This window comes from Schistocerca gregaria, chromosome 10 (assembly GCF_023897955.1).
Source record: "Schistocerca gregaria isolate iqSchGreg1 chromosome 10, iqSchGreg1.2, whole genome shotgun sequence".
In the NCBI taxonomy this organism is placed as follows: Eukaryota; Metazoa; Arthropoda; class Insecta; order Orthoptera; family Acrididae; genus Schistocerca; species Schistocerca gregaria.
The window spans coordinates 90,783,106-90,797,973 of NC_064929.1; the positions used below are offsets into that span (position 1 = coordinate 90,783,106).

The 14,868-nt window shown below is 42.1% G+C and overlaps 1 protein-coding gene across 3 annotated transcripts in view; it reads left to right on the top strand.

The window, feature by feature from the left end:
* The window catches only part of LOC126293356 (F-box/LRR-repeat protein 7-like), a 163,646-nt gene that overhangs the window by 17,323 nt on the left and 131,455 nt on the right, over positions 1-14,868 (top strand). The window contains exons 1-2 of one of the 3 annotated variants that reach the window (XM_049986558.1): positions 6,037-6,648; positions 11,957-12,205. The exons of 1 other annotated variant lie outside the window; for it this stretch is intronic. In XM_049986558.1, the coding sequence (XP_049842515.1) occupies positions 6,534-6,648; positions 11,957-12,205 (364 nt within the window). In that variant the 5' untranslated portion in view covers positions 6,037-6,533. Of the gene's footprint in view, positions 1-6,008; positions 6,649-11,956; positions 12,206-14,868 lie in introns of those variants that run through there. One more of the 3 variants, XM_049986559.1, reaches the window with a different exon arrangement.

Here is a 14,868-nt window from a genome sequence, read left to right on the forward strand (position 1 = left end):
GCTTAGTAATTTACTAACGTGTGGAAGCAAAAATATAACGACTATTTCGTTAAATAAGTAGAAAATAATTTAAAACAATCATTGTCCTTCCGACGCATGTGAATGTCTGCTTGCTCACCGCTTTGAGCGCCAGCTAAATTATTATTTTCAAAAAAGAAAAGTTTTCTCCCTCGTTCTGTGCGCCGCTGTTCAGTGGCAATTGGAAAATAAATTTTGATAAGAGGAATTTAACTGGATTAAAAGAAGCGACCAAGTAAAACAAATGATAAGTTTAAAATACCACACGGCACAGATAAACTTACGACTAAGAGAGAGAGAGAATTAATAATTGAAGATTTTGTCCCGCCTGCTGTGACGCCGCCAGCGTGGACAGAGACCGCCCACACCGCTTGTTGGCCGCCTGCCGGTCGTGGCCACCACGCGTTGTGCGGCGAAGTGCCGCCCGCCCCGCAGACTGCGTTTACGGACCGGCTCCGCAGAGCCCAGGGACGGACGGGTGGCTGCCACAATAAGAACTACTCGTATACTGAAGATTCTTTCACACGGATGAGTGCTTTACACGACTTCAAAATATCTTTCGAGTACAAGAGTGGAGACATCAATAGAGAGCGGGCCTCAGGACAGAGAGAGAGCGCTAGACGCTGCATAAAAGCAGACAACTGAAAGCAACCTTACTGTCATTTTTCCTCGGACTCTTCCTGTTCTGGAAGCCCTTCGCGTGGAAAATTGTTGGACAGACTTCGTTGCGCTCCTTTTCGGCGCGGCTGATCGCATAAAATTTAGCTGTTGACGCCGCTTGCGCTGCGTCTGATGCGTTATTTGCCAGTTAAAAAATACAGTTGCTCTGTTTTGCTAGTTTTAACATCTGTATGCTCTCCCACATTTAAGAAAAATTAATTACAATTTTACATTATGAGACAACTTAAAGACAATACACGGAATTAATACAAATATACTGCGTTTCTTAGATGACGAAGAAATTGAAGAAATGTATGATGAAATAAAAGAAATTATTCAGATAGTGAAGGGAGACGAAAATTTAATAGTCATGGGTGACTGGAACTCGACAGTAGGAAAAGGGAGGAAGAAAACATAGTAGGTGAATATGGAATGGGATTAAGGAATGAAAGAGGAAGCCGCCTGGTAGAATTTTGCACAGAGCATAACTTCATCGTAGCTAACACTTGGTCCAAGAATCATGAAATAAAGTTGTACACATGGAAGAAGCCTGGAGATACTGACAGGTTTCAGGTAGATTATATAATGGTAAGACAGATTTAGGAACCAGATTTTACATTTTAAGACATTTCTAGGAGCAGATGTGGACTCTGACCACAATCTGTTGGTTACGAACTGTAGATTAAAACTGAAGAAACTGCAAAAAGGTGGTAAATTGAGGAGATGGGACCTGGATAAACAGAAACAACCAGAGGTTGTACAGAGCTTCAGGGAGAGCATTAGGGAACAATTGACAGGAATGTGGGAAAGAAATACAGTAGAAGAATAATGCGTAGCTTTGAGAGACGAAATAGTGAAGGCAGCAGACGATCATCATCATCATCATCATCATCATCATCACCATTTAAGACTGATTATGCCTTTCAGCGTTCAGTCTGGAGCATAGCCTCCTTATAAAATTCCTCCATGTTCCCCTATTCAGTGCTAACAGTGGTGCCTCTTCTGATGTTAAACCTATTACTTCAAAATCTTTCTTAACCGAATCCAGGTACCTTATCCTTGGTCTGCCCCGACTCCTCCTACCCTCTACTGCTGAACCCATGAGTCTCCTGGGTAACCTTGCTTCTCCCATGTGTGTAACATGACCCCACCATCTAAGCCTGTTCGCCCTGACTGCTACATCTATAGAGTTCATTCCCAGTTTTTTCTTTAATTTCCTCATTATGGACACCCTCCTGCCATTGTTCCCATCTACTAGTACTTGCAATCAAAGACGAGGGCTTGTAGAAATGCTTGGGTAGCTGAAGAGACATTGAATTTAATTGATGAAAGGAGAAAATATAAAAATGCAGTAAATGAAGCGGCCAAAAAGGAATACAAACGCCTAAAAAATGAGATGGACAGGAAGTGCAAAATGGCTAAGGAGGGATGGCTAGAGGACAAATGTAAGGATGTAGAGGCTTATCTCACTAGGGGTAAGATAGATAATGCCATACAGGAAAATTAGGGAGACCGTTGGAGAAAAGAGAACCACTTGTATGAATATCAAGAGCTCGGATGGAAACCCAGTTCTAAGCGAAGAAGGGAAGGCAGAAAGGTGGAAGGAGTATATAGAGGGTGTATACAAGGGCGATGTACTTGAGGACAATGTTATGGAAATGGAGGAGGACGTAGATGAAGATGAAATGGGAGACATGATACTGCGTGAAGACTTTGACAGAGCACTGAAAGACCTGAGTCGAAACAAGGCCCCTGGAGTAGACAACATTCCATTAGAACTACTCACGGCCTTGGGAGAGCTAGTCCTGACAAAACTCTACCATCTGGTGACCAAGATATATGAGAAAGGCGAAATACACTCACACTTCAAAAAGAATACAATAATTCCAATCCCAAAGAGAGAAGGTGTTGACAGACGTGAATATTACCGAACTATCATTTTAATAAGTCACGGCTGCAAAATACTAACGCGAATTCTTTACAGACGAATGGAAAACCTGGCAGAAGCAGATCTTGGGGAACATCAGTTTAGATTCCGTAGACATGTTGAAACACGTGAAGCAATGCTGACGCTACGACGTATCTTAGAAGCTAGATTAAGGAAAGGGAAACCTACGTTTCTAGCATTTGTAGACTTAAAAAAAGCTTTTGACGATTTTGACTGGAATACCATCTTTCAAATTCTAAAGGTGGCATGGGTAAAATACAGGGAGCGAGGGGCTATCTACAATTTGTACAGAAGCACATGTCAGTTATAAGAGTCGAGGGACATGAAAGGGAAGCAGTGGTTGGGAACGGAGTGAGACAGGGTTGTAGCCTCTCCCCGATGTTATTCAATCTGTATATTGAGCAATCAGTAAAGGATCTGGAAGAGCAACTGAATGGGATGGACAGTGTCTTGAAAGGAGGATATAAGATGAACATCAGGAAAAGCAAAACGAGGATAATGGAATGTAGTCGTATCTAATCGGGTGATGCTGTGGGAATTTGATTAGTAAATGAGAGGCTTAAAGTAGTAAATGAGTTTAACTACTTGGGGAGAAAAATAACTGATGATGGTCGAAGTAGAGAAGATATAAAATGTAGACTGGCAATGGCAAGGAAAGCGTTTCTGAAAAAGAGAAATTGAACATCGAGTATAGATTTAAGTGTCAGGAAGTCATTTCTGACAGTATTTGTGGGAGTGTAGGCATGTATGGAAGTAAAACATGGATGATAAATAATTTGGACAAGAAGAGAATAGAAGCTTTCGAAATGTGGTGCTACAGAAGAATGCTGAAGATTAGATGGGTAGATCACATATTCTAATGAGGAGGTATTGAATAGAATTGGAGAGAAGAGAAACTTGACTAGAAGAAGGGATCGATTGGTAGGGCATATTCTGAGGCATCAGAATTTAGTATTGGAGGGCAGCGTGGAGGGTAAAAATCGTAGAGGGAGAGCAAGAGATGAATACACAAAGGAGATTCAGAAGGATGTAGTATGCAGTAGGTACTGGGAGATGAAGAAGCTTGCACAGGATAGAGTAGCATGGAGAGCTGCATCAAACCAGTCTCTGGACTGAAAACCTCAACAACGACAGCAACAACTGCGTTTCTTACGTAGGTTTACATAAATTATTTTAGTTTTTTGAGGTTTAAATTTATTTACGCGTACAAAGAAACATTTCACTGCCCCCTTGAATGATACTTTTTAGGCTCATTAAATGTTAGAAAATATGTAGTAGAATTCAGTTGAACGTAAAAGTCAGGTAGCAGGTAAACTTTTAGATAGTTTTACTTTTTAATTATAGTTTTGTTAATGTTCGTGTATACGGAAATTGTCTTTCATCTTTAAAGCTCAACTGATCACTCGTTTCATTAAAAGTTCCGCAAATTATCGTACAAATCAAACAAGTTCCATAAATCCGGAATGAGATTTTCACTCTGCAGCGGAGTGTGCGCTGATATGAAACTTCCTGGCAGATTAAAACTGTCTGCCCGAGTTCGAGTCTCGGTCGGGCACACAGTTTTAATCTGCCAGGAAGTTAAAAGTTCGATAAATGTTACTTCATATGTAAACGCCTTTTACGAATGAGAAAGCACACAGAATGTATTTTTTACAGTGCTCTTGGCACGTATTTGTTCATGTCTCGTCAAAAAAAATGTCTGCTTTGCATATTTAATTAGTTAAAAGTCTGCCGAGCGAACGTATTGACTGAGCGCACAGTAGTTTTATGCGAGATCATTGCTTCCGGCGCTGTCAACTGGGCAGACAAGCGAAGAGCGTCGATCAGCAGCGGCTGAGAGAGCCTGTATAGGGAGAGAGTGGCCATAGGTGAAGTTGCCCGTCATTGGTTGATTAGCTTTGCCAGAAAAATGGCGCAAACGCTTCCTATGCTCGCCGTGCTTTTATGTTGACATTCAGAGGACTTTTGGAAAAGATTAAAAGGTATTTGAATTTTTGAGAGACTTGTTATGCGTTGTACATGCATGTTCGATTTAGTTGTATATCGTTTTTAGTACTAATTAGCGTTAGTGATCTTAAATACGAGTTGAAATAATGGAACGTTTTGTGATTAAGTCGGTAGGCCTACATGTTTGGAGTAAACACTTTAGTAATTGTGCAGTATTTTTTTGACATCTGTAATTCGTTCTGCAGACGTTCGCAAACGAGGTCAGGTTGTGCTGCATTTGGTTGTTCCAATAGAGGCGAAGGTGGATTTCGCATGTTAGCATTTCCACGCAATGATCAAACACGAAAGCAGTGGTCAGTTTTTTAAGTACTTTTAGTCACGCAAAACAGGTAGGCCTATTACAGTTTATTGCATTTTTAAGCTCTTATTTCTTTAACAGTCGTGCATACTGGTAGCATCACAAGCTTTTCTGGAGCCAATATCTGACGTCCTTGCTGGAAACTGAAAGTTCCTGTAATTGTTGTGCCATGCTCATTCGACTTTGTAGCGTCAAACTTTATTTCGTTCCGAATCAGAACACAAGGCATTATTTTGGTTTCAGTATTATTATTGCCCGACTGTGGACGCAGTCAAGTTGTAAGCACGTTTTTCGCAGTTGTTGTTGCTGAAACATTGTTCGTAGTAAATAATTGTAGGTACTCTTGAAGACAGCTTTTGCCTACTTACTGTGAGGTAGAAGGGATACGGTAGTTTTCTTGTCATATTTAATGTTATTACAGTAGCCTAAATTTAACATTACCCAATTTTTGTAATCTTTTTCCTTTCTTATCTACGAGAGGTGTTCAGTAAAGTCGTAAGCAGTTGTTTACTTGTGACATGCAAAAAGTTTGAAGACGTGACAAGAAGTACTAATACGTCTCACACTGTTTACATGTCACAAGTAAACAACTGCTTACAACTTTCATTCATCTGACGTAATACAGGTATGTTACATCTTTAGCGTTATGGACCTTCGATACAAAACAAATGCTATACACTATTTTTTTTATTTACGTTACTTTCATTGCAATATGTCTAAGAGATAAATGTATTTAACGAATAATTTTTACAGCCACTGTATCAAATTTTCCTGTGCTGTACGTAGTAGGCTCCTATTAGTATATTATAGCTGTAAAGAAAGACAAATAACGAATGATTTCGCCATATTGTCTTGTGCTACTCCACTACTGACCATTCAAAAGTCCCGCCCGCAGTTTGGCAGAAAAATGGCTGCCGTATCGTCCGGTTGGCCCATGGAGGTAAGAATAGCTCCATGGGTTGGCCACTCCCTCCCTACACTGGCTCTCTAGCAACAGGTGGCCGCTAGCGCCATCTCGTAGCAGTGACGTCACCCGCTCACTCGCCGCATGCCGCGCGCCCTGCTGCCGGCCGGTGGAACTATGAGGGCAGCCACGCTCCGCGCACGTGATGTGAGTTGCATTGCTGCGCGGATGTACGTAGAGCCAATCCACGCGAAGCTTCTTCCGCTCCTGAAATGCATAAAACGCGGCAGAATCAGTCCTATATATATCACTGCACACTGTAGCGTCCTGGGAAAAAGGCTCGGATAAGCACGTGTTGTGTTGTGTGATAAGTATCCCTCTAGCATGAATGTAAATTGTCACTGTTTTATTCCCTAGAGCGTTAACAGTTCACACGACTGAAGTTTGTGATACTGTTATAAAATCGTTCCCGGTTTGAATAACCACAACATAAATGTCTCAACATTGTTACTTATTTAGTGCTTTTATACGCGTATTTTTAAGCTCGCATTTATTAAAAGTCTCTGCTGACACATTTTATTCATCGCACCGTAAAGTCTCATCGTGTGTGATTGCACTGTTTATGTGTTGTCGATAACACATCGTCCCAGCACTGTGTCTTTAGCGAAATTAGTGACAGTTTGTGCCTGAAAAGTAGCATGTCACTATGGTGCTTTGTGTGCGCGTGTGAATGTCTTATCACCCATTGGATTACGCCACAAGAAGAGGCTGAAGACGGTTCCTCTCCCGTCGGCTGCTACACGTCAACAAACGGTAAGTGGAACCTAGCCATAGTCCACATTTCGCTCTCTCTCTTGAGTGTCCCATGTTCCGTCGATAGTCCACTTATCCTTGTGGCACTATTTGCGACATATGTAAACAGTCGCTTTTGCAAATGTACATCTTATTTACAAGTGAGTCCCTGCTACCTGAATACCAGAAAGCGATGTACTAAATACCTAACTATTTACATAAAAAATAGATATTTAACTTTATTAGACTTGTTTACATTAAAACAATGCCTGCACAGAATTATGACGCTGCTATATACTACAGCAGTCTGGTTTAACATTCCTACTGAGTGGCTCATATGTGCAAGATTATTGTCAACACACATGAGACCACGACCGTTCCATGTTGCACAGTACAGGTGAAATTCCTAGTCACACCAAAGGGAAAACGACCGCAGAGAACGAAGCACGAGAGATTACACACACACACACCACACAAAAAAAAGAGAAAGCCAAAACCTCGAAATTCGTAGTCGTGAAATTAAACCTTCCTCAAAAACCATGTGTGCCAAGACTGTGTCTCGCCAAGCATAATCGGTTCATCTCATGGTCTTATAAAATTGTGCTTACATCCAGACGTGCAAATGAGTCTTAATACTACTTTACTACAGTGTTATCTGTGTCATAAATTGTGTTCACAGAAAAACTACAGTAAACAAACATCAGTAAAAATGTAAATGCATAGATCCTTACTAACTATAGGTCAAAGCCTTACAGATATTATTTACGTAGATCTGTGGATGTTATTATTTCTGTAACACATTGCTGGTGGGAAATATGAGAACATGCTATTCATGGACCAAACTTGTCAATAAGAAGTTTCCTATTGAAACATTCTTTAAATGACTAAGTCAGAGGTTCTTCAGAATCAGAATTTTTATTATTCCGTAACCCACAAAGTCAAATCACAGATCTGACATACTGGGGACTCGTCAACATTACATTTACATTGCAATTACAATTTATATATACAGTATTACAAAAACAATATATCAACACTCCAGTTTACATGAATTACAAAGTAATATATAACAACAGTGATTGCATAGTCGACATATTTTTACAATCCTTTATTTGACAGAAAACTGCTAAGCTTAATTTACAGGTGATGTTTCCTTGCTCAGACTTCATCACCATTCATAAATTCTTCTACAGAGTAATAAATTTTTTCCACTAATAACTTGCGCAGGTTTGATTTAAATAGCTCTAAGGACTTGGAAGAGCAGTTGAACGGAATGGACAGTGTCTTGAAAGAAGGCTATAAGATGAACATCAACAAAAGCAAAACGAGAATAATGGAATGTAGTCGAATTAAGTCGGGTGATGCTGAGGGAATTAGATTAGGAAATGAGACGCTTAAAGTAGTAAAGGTGCTTTGCTATTTGGGAAGCAAGATAACTGATGATGGTCGAAGTAGAGAAGATATAAAATGTAGACTGGCAATGGCAAGGAAAGCGTTTCTGAAGAAGAGAAATTTGTTAACATCGAGTATAGATTTAAGTGTCAGGAAGTCATTTCTGAAAGTATTTGTATGGAGTGTAGCAATGTATAGAAGTGAAACATGGACGATAAATAGTTTGGAAAAGAAGAGAACAGAAGCTTATGAAATGTTGTGCTAATGAGGAGGTATTGAATAGAATTGGGGAGGAGTTTGTGGCAAAAGTTGACCAGAAGAAGGGACCAGTTGGTAGGACATGTTCTGAGGCATCAAGGGATCACAAATTTAGCATTGGAGGGCAGCGTGGAGGGTAAAAATCGTAGAGGGAGACCAAGAGATGAATACACTAAGCAGATTCAGAAGGATGTAGGTTGCAGTAGGTACTGGGAGATGAAGAAGCTTGCACAGGATAGGGTAGCATGGACAGCTGCATCAAACCAGTCTCAGGACTGAAGACAACAACAACATATAATTTTCATAATTTTTTCACTTACAGGTTCACTTTTGTTCTTAAGTAAGAGAGATTCTTCCATGAATTTTTCACAGCATACAAACCATACTTACAGGTGTATGAAACTGTAGAATTCATCTAATTTATGAAAAATGAATGAGCTGTTACATTTTAAAATTCGTCTTTAGTAAAAACTCAAAATTTGTAGTTAACTCTCTGTTTGTAATAGTTTTGGAAAGTTGTAGTGTTTTGCATGAAGGAGTTTGTGTTTAATAAGCAATGCAAAATTCATTGAAGAATCTCTTACTTGCGAAGAAAAGTGTACTTGTAGCACAAGTGCAGCCAACAGTAACAAAAAATGACGATATTTCGCATGTAAAAAGAAATTATTTTGTTATGTTTGTGAACATCCACTGCTGTGAGTGTGAGTCCTGAATACTTCCTGCTTATGCCGACAAAGTTTTACGAATTTGTTTGTAAAAGTATAGACAGTGGAAACTAAAATCTCCCGCGGTGCCTCTCCTGCTCCAAGTCCGCCCATTTCACGTCCTACGCCCCCCCCCCCCCCCCCCCCTTAGCTTCCCTTTATTTACAGTAGGTGCTCAGAATGATGTCCCTCTGTGGTAAGAACAGCCTAAACACATTAGCAAACACTCCAGGAATTGCGGCTCCCGAAGTCTGGGAAATTACTAGTCGAAACCTGTCTTCCAACTGTTCGAGCGTGTGGGGATTGGTTGCACACATATTGTCTTTTGAAATTGTGGAAAGACAAAAGAGCACGCAGATTTAGATCTGGAGCACGAGGACGCCAGTCAACTAGCGCACCATCGAAAACACTTCGTATTGCTGTCGCCGAACCTTTAGCGACGTGTGTTGTCTCGTTGTCCTGTGTGAAGTAACCATACATCTTTTTGTTAGGTGTTGCTGCTCGAAAAAAGAATGCGATACATTGTTCACATACCTTTCAAACGTATTGTTTCGTGGAAAAAGATTGGGACAATAATTCGTCTTGCACCACACTCCACTTTTCACATCATGCAGAGATTATTGATGTAATTCACGAGGATTTTCGGAGCTCCAATGTCGACTGCCCTGAGAATTTATGTACCCCAATAAATGCAGCCAGGCTTAATCAGAAAAGAAAACATCTCAGGATCAACTTCCCCATCGTGCAGAGACTGTAACAGCCAAGTGCAATGAGGACATCGAGCGACAGTATCTGACTTGATGCACTGTCGTTATTTTCTACGGTTTCAGTTTGGGTTTGTCCTGAGCTCGGTGAGCAGATGTTTCTGATAACCAGTCTGCAGTGCCAAACGGCGCCGAGATTTTCTCGGACATCTTCCCAACAACTCCCCGATCTCGTCTATTTTATTTTCGCTTAAAACACCAGATTGTCTAGGCCTTCGTTTTTGTCTCTTGAAATTTCTTCACTAATCTGCGTGTCGTCGCATCATTGGGAACATGCACACTGGGAAATTTTCGCATGAATTCGAGCCGATGTTGCACACACGTATCTGTTTTTGCGTAGTTCAACACAAGAAACACACTTTGATCCTTTGTGTACACCGTACCAGATGGAAACTGTACAGGAAAACTGTAAACAGAACACCATTTCACTCACAAGGGAACCTCCCCATCGCACCCCCCTCAGATTTAGTAATAAGTTGGCACAGTGGATAGGCCTTGAAAAACTGAACACAGATCAATCGAGAAAACAGGAATAAGGTGTGTGGAACTGTAAAAAATAAGCAAAATATACAAACTGAGTAGACCATGCGCAAGACAGGCAACATTAAGGATAGTGTGAGCTGCGGAACGAGAGGTCCTCGGTTCAAGTCTTCCCTCGAGTGAAAAATTTAGTTTCTTTATTTTCGCAAAGTTATGATCTGCCCGTTCGTTCATTGACGATTCTCTTCACTGTAATAAGTTTAGTGTCAGTGTTTTGCGACCGCACCGCAAAACCGTGCGATTAGTAGACGAGAGGACGTGCCTCTGCAATGGGAACCGAAAACATTTGGTCGCAAGGTCATAGGTGAAGCGACTCCTCCACAGGAAAACATGTCCGATATATTTTATATGACACTGGTGACGGCATGTGCGTCACATGACAGGAATATGTTGTCGACCCACCTAACTTGTACACTTGGCGAATGGGTTTTACCTTGCCCGATTTAGGTTTTTTTATGTGGTAATCATTCCAAAAAAAGTGATGAAAACATAAGAGTGTGTCACATAAACTGCAACAAATGAATGCAACAGTTTCACAGTCGCACAGGTTTCCCTGTGCTCTGTCAAAACATATGTTTTTAACGTTTTCAAATTTTTCCTTCTGTAGACCGTCAAATCCTGCATATGTCCAAGCAAATCTGAACATGTCCTGGAGTTTTGGAGAGCGAAGTTGATTATGTGTGAGTGCCTGAACTTCGATATTGTCTGAAAATAAAAAAAAAATAATTTTCACTCGAGGGAAGACTTGAACCTTTTTTTTAACGTATATAAACTTTTATTGCATATTTTTAACAATTTACATGCTAATCGTTATTAATTCTTGTTGTGTTACAAACGTGAGATTTTGTATTTCTTTATTGTTTTCTTTTGCTATTTGCCTTGAATTGTCTGTTGTTTAGTACCACACACTTTTATTTACTCCAGTTCTTCATATTTTTGAATAATGTCCACAGGATTACAAAAAAAAAGAAATTTCTATGCTATATTGTGTTTGTCATGGTGATATGTATGACAAAGGAAAAAAAGTTAATAATTATTAATAATAAATAAAAACATTATTTTTCTATATAGGGATTTAGGGGGATAGTGTTATTCTGCCTGTATAATGTAGCGTCACAGGTTTGCACTGATTTTGTTGAGTGAATTTGATATTTTTGTGGTGAGCCAAGGCTCAAGGAGGATTCTATGTTTTGGTAATTGTTGGGCTTAATTTACATGTGTCTCACGAGGAAAAAATATGCGACCATTAGACAAACTATACTAAATGAAACACAATATAAAGAAGCATTGAAAGTGACATAGTTATACAAAACATAAAGTGACTTCATTAGGACAAAGACAAAGGTGACCTGACACAGAGAAAAAAGGACCATAACTAGTGACTTAAGTAGAGAGAGAGAGAGAGAGGGGGGGGGGGGGGGGAGGGGGAAGAGAGAGAGAGGAAGGCACATTTACACAACTTTATTTTATTATTTACTTTTTTATTCTAAGGCACTGGTAGGCACATTATTACATTTTGTTGTTAGCCTACCTTGTTTGCTTTTTCGTTGTGTTGCACTGTATTGTTTGACACTGTGAATAACTGTAGGAGCACTTTTCACTTATCGTTTAATTTTTTCTTTTGATTGAAACTTTTTTTTTTTTTTTTTTTTTTTTTTTTTTGGCACTAAGCACTTTCACTTCACTGTTTGGTGCACTTCACTTGGTCGTGTGGCGGCGTGGGAGTTTGGGCGGGCGACGTCGACGATCGACGGGGGCGTGGCTGTTGTGGGCGGCGCGGGGGCGTGGCGGTGGCGGTCACGGCGTTGAGAACGCGGCCCTGGCGGCGGCGTCCAGCGGGATCTGCAGGAAGCGCTGGAACGTCTCCCTGTATCTGCGCTGGCGTTCGGCGCTCTTGTGCTCTTCCCAGAGGTCGATCAGGTACTCAGCTGCGTTCGTCTGGCGTTTTGCGACGATTGCGTGGGCTGTCATCGCCAGGATCCACATCGTGGCGACTCGCTTTGGGCGTGGGAATGGTTTGGCTGTCGGGATGGTAAGTGACGAGATGTGGATCGCCTTTTCGTCGCTCCTATTGATGTGGGCTATCATCTTTCTGCAGGTTGCCCATATTTCTTCACTCCCTGCGCAGCTGAATCGATGCTCGATGGTGTCTACTTGGTTGCATCTTTCGCAATTTGCCGATTCGCGTATTTTTATTTGTGCCAGCTTTTGGTTGGTTGCTACTGTCCCGTGAACGATTTTGTACCACGTGTCTCTGGTAGAGCCTGTTCGGAGATATTCCTCCACACCTGTGTCCGGTCGTGGCCGGGGATCTTAGTTTCCACTTTTGGCTTGCACGTTTTCCCTCTCAGGGCGCCGTATATTTTTCCCGCCGTTCTGTGTTGTGGGTTTGCGATTGTGTTGTAGGCGTAGCTCTTATCTATTATTATTTGCCTGAGGTGTCGAAGTTTGTATGGGATGTGGCTAGCGTCTACCGGTGCTTCCTCAGACAGTGGTCTGTATGTTTTCAGCAGGTTTGCTGTGACTCCGTCGGTGTTTTTGCTTTCCATCTTGAGAGCTCGATGGAGTAGCAGAGCTGCACATTTGGTCTTGACGTCGGTTAAGCCGAGCCCGCCTTCCTCCCTCGGCAAGCAGCATGTCGCCTGCGACACCTTGAAAATTTGCCGCCTCCACAGTAGATAGTACGCGGCGCACGGGCTATCTCTGCTGGTGCACTTAGTATCTGCGCCGTATACCACACTTTCGACAGGATCGTGACGTTTATTAACTCCACCTTCTGGCTTAGCGTTAGGTTTCTGTCCGCGTGTGTCCTTACTATGCCTCTTACGTTGTGCAAGACATCACGCCAGTTTTGCGCTGCCATTTTGAGCGGGCATCGTTGGATGGTGATGCCAAGTGTTTTTAGTTGTTGCACAACTTGGTACCACTCTCTGTCTGCCGTTAGGGTGCCGTTTCCTATAGGTATCAGTGCCGTTTTCCTGGGGTTTATTTTCGCCCCTGATGCCTTTTCAAAAGTTTTCATGATGGGCTGAATTTTGTTTATGTCGTCTTCGCTTTTTACGAATATGCCCATGTCGTCAGCATACGCGATGCACTTTATGGACGTTGGACCTAAGCTGTAGCCGTTTATGTTGGCGTCTGTCTTTCGTAAAAGTGGCTCAAGGGCTACCGCGAAGAGTGCCATTGATAGTGGGCAGCCTTGCCTCACTGATTTTCCCAGTTTGATGTTTCCTGTCGTCCACCCATTTACTGTTATTTTTGAACTGGCGTTCGTTAGTAGATTTTCAATGACTTGTACAAATTTTGTTCCGAAGCCTAGTCTTGTTAATGTTTTGCAGAGGTATCGATGGCTGACCCTGTCGCAAGCTTTGTGGTAGTCTATCGATATTATGGCTGCAGACGTTCTGTTCGTTGCGGCGTGGGCGATTACCTCTCTGTAAGTGCACACAGCGTCGTAGATGTTCCTGCCGAGCACTGCACACGTTTGCCATGGGCTGATAGCTTTCTTCATGGCTACCTTGATGTTTTCTGCGAGACATTTTGAGACTATTTTGTAATCTGCGTTTAGCAGTGTGATTGGCCTGTAATCTTCTAGTTGCTTTGCTGCCTTCTTGGGGAGCAGAATTACTGTTCCCTCGAGAAAAGTTTGCGGAACTCTTGTCCCGTTTATCACTTCATTAACAACTTATGTGATGACTCCGCCTATTGTATCCCAAAGTTTGATGTAAAATTCTGATGGGATCCCGTCAGCTCCCGGTGCTTTTCCTTTGGCGCTACATCTGAGGACGGCTCTCACCTCGTCCTGCGTCACGTCTTCCGTTAGGAGCGCCCGGTCTGCGTTTGTTAAGATGCGGCGCGTTTCCTGCAGAATGTTTGTAGTGTTTGCATCTTCTGTCGCTTCGCATCGAAACAAGTCGGTGAAGTGATTTTGTATGTGGTGGATTATGTCTCGTTTTGTTGTGAGATGGTTTCCTTCTTTGTCTCGCAGTTCAGTTATCAGCTTGCTGGCGGCTCTTTGTCGTTCTCTGTATACGTGGTGCGGTGTGGCAGGTTCGCCTTCAATGTCTCCGTGGGTTTGGCTCCGTGCGATGACGCCTCTCATCTGTTGCCTCTTAGCGTTTAGTATACGTGCTTTTATTTCTTTTATTCGCGGAAGAAGCAGTTCGTCCTCTCCTGTTGCCTGCATCACGTCTCTCAGGCATTGGGCGTGGAAGTCTGCCGTTTTCTTCCTCCAAAACGCCTTTTCCGCACTGTAGCGAATCATTTCCCTTCTTATCCTGGGTTTGGTGTGAAGAACCCACCACTCGGTTGTGGAGCTGTATTCGCCTCGTCTTTTCCTGCATTGCCTTACTATTGCGCTTACTTCTTGCTTCAGTTTGTCGTCTTCGAGGTGCGAGGTGTTTAGTTTCCAAGTGCCTCTGCCTCCTGTTAACTTTCTCCTCGGAAGGCGTAGTTTCGTTTCGTAAGCGCAGTGGTCGGAAAAGATAACGGGGCAGACTTCCACGTGTGTCACAGACTCGGCCATCTCTCTGTTGACGTAGATTCTATCGATTCTGCTTCTTCCGCGGTTGTAAGAGAATGTG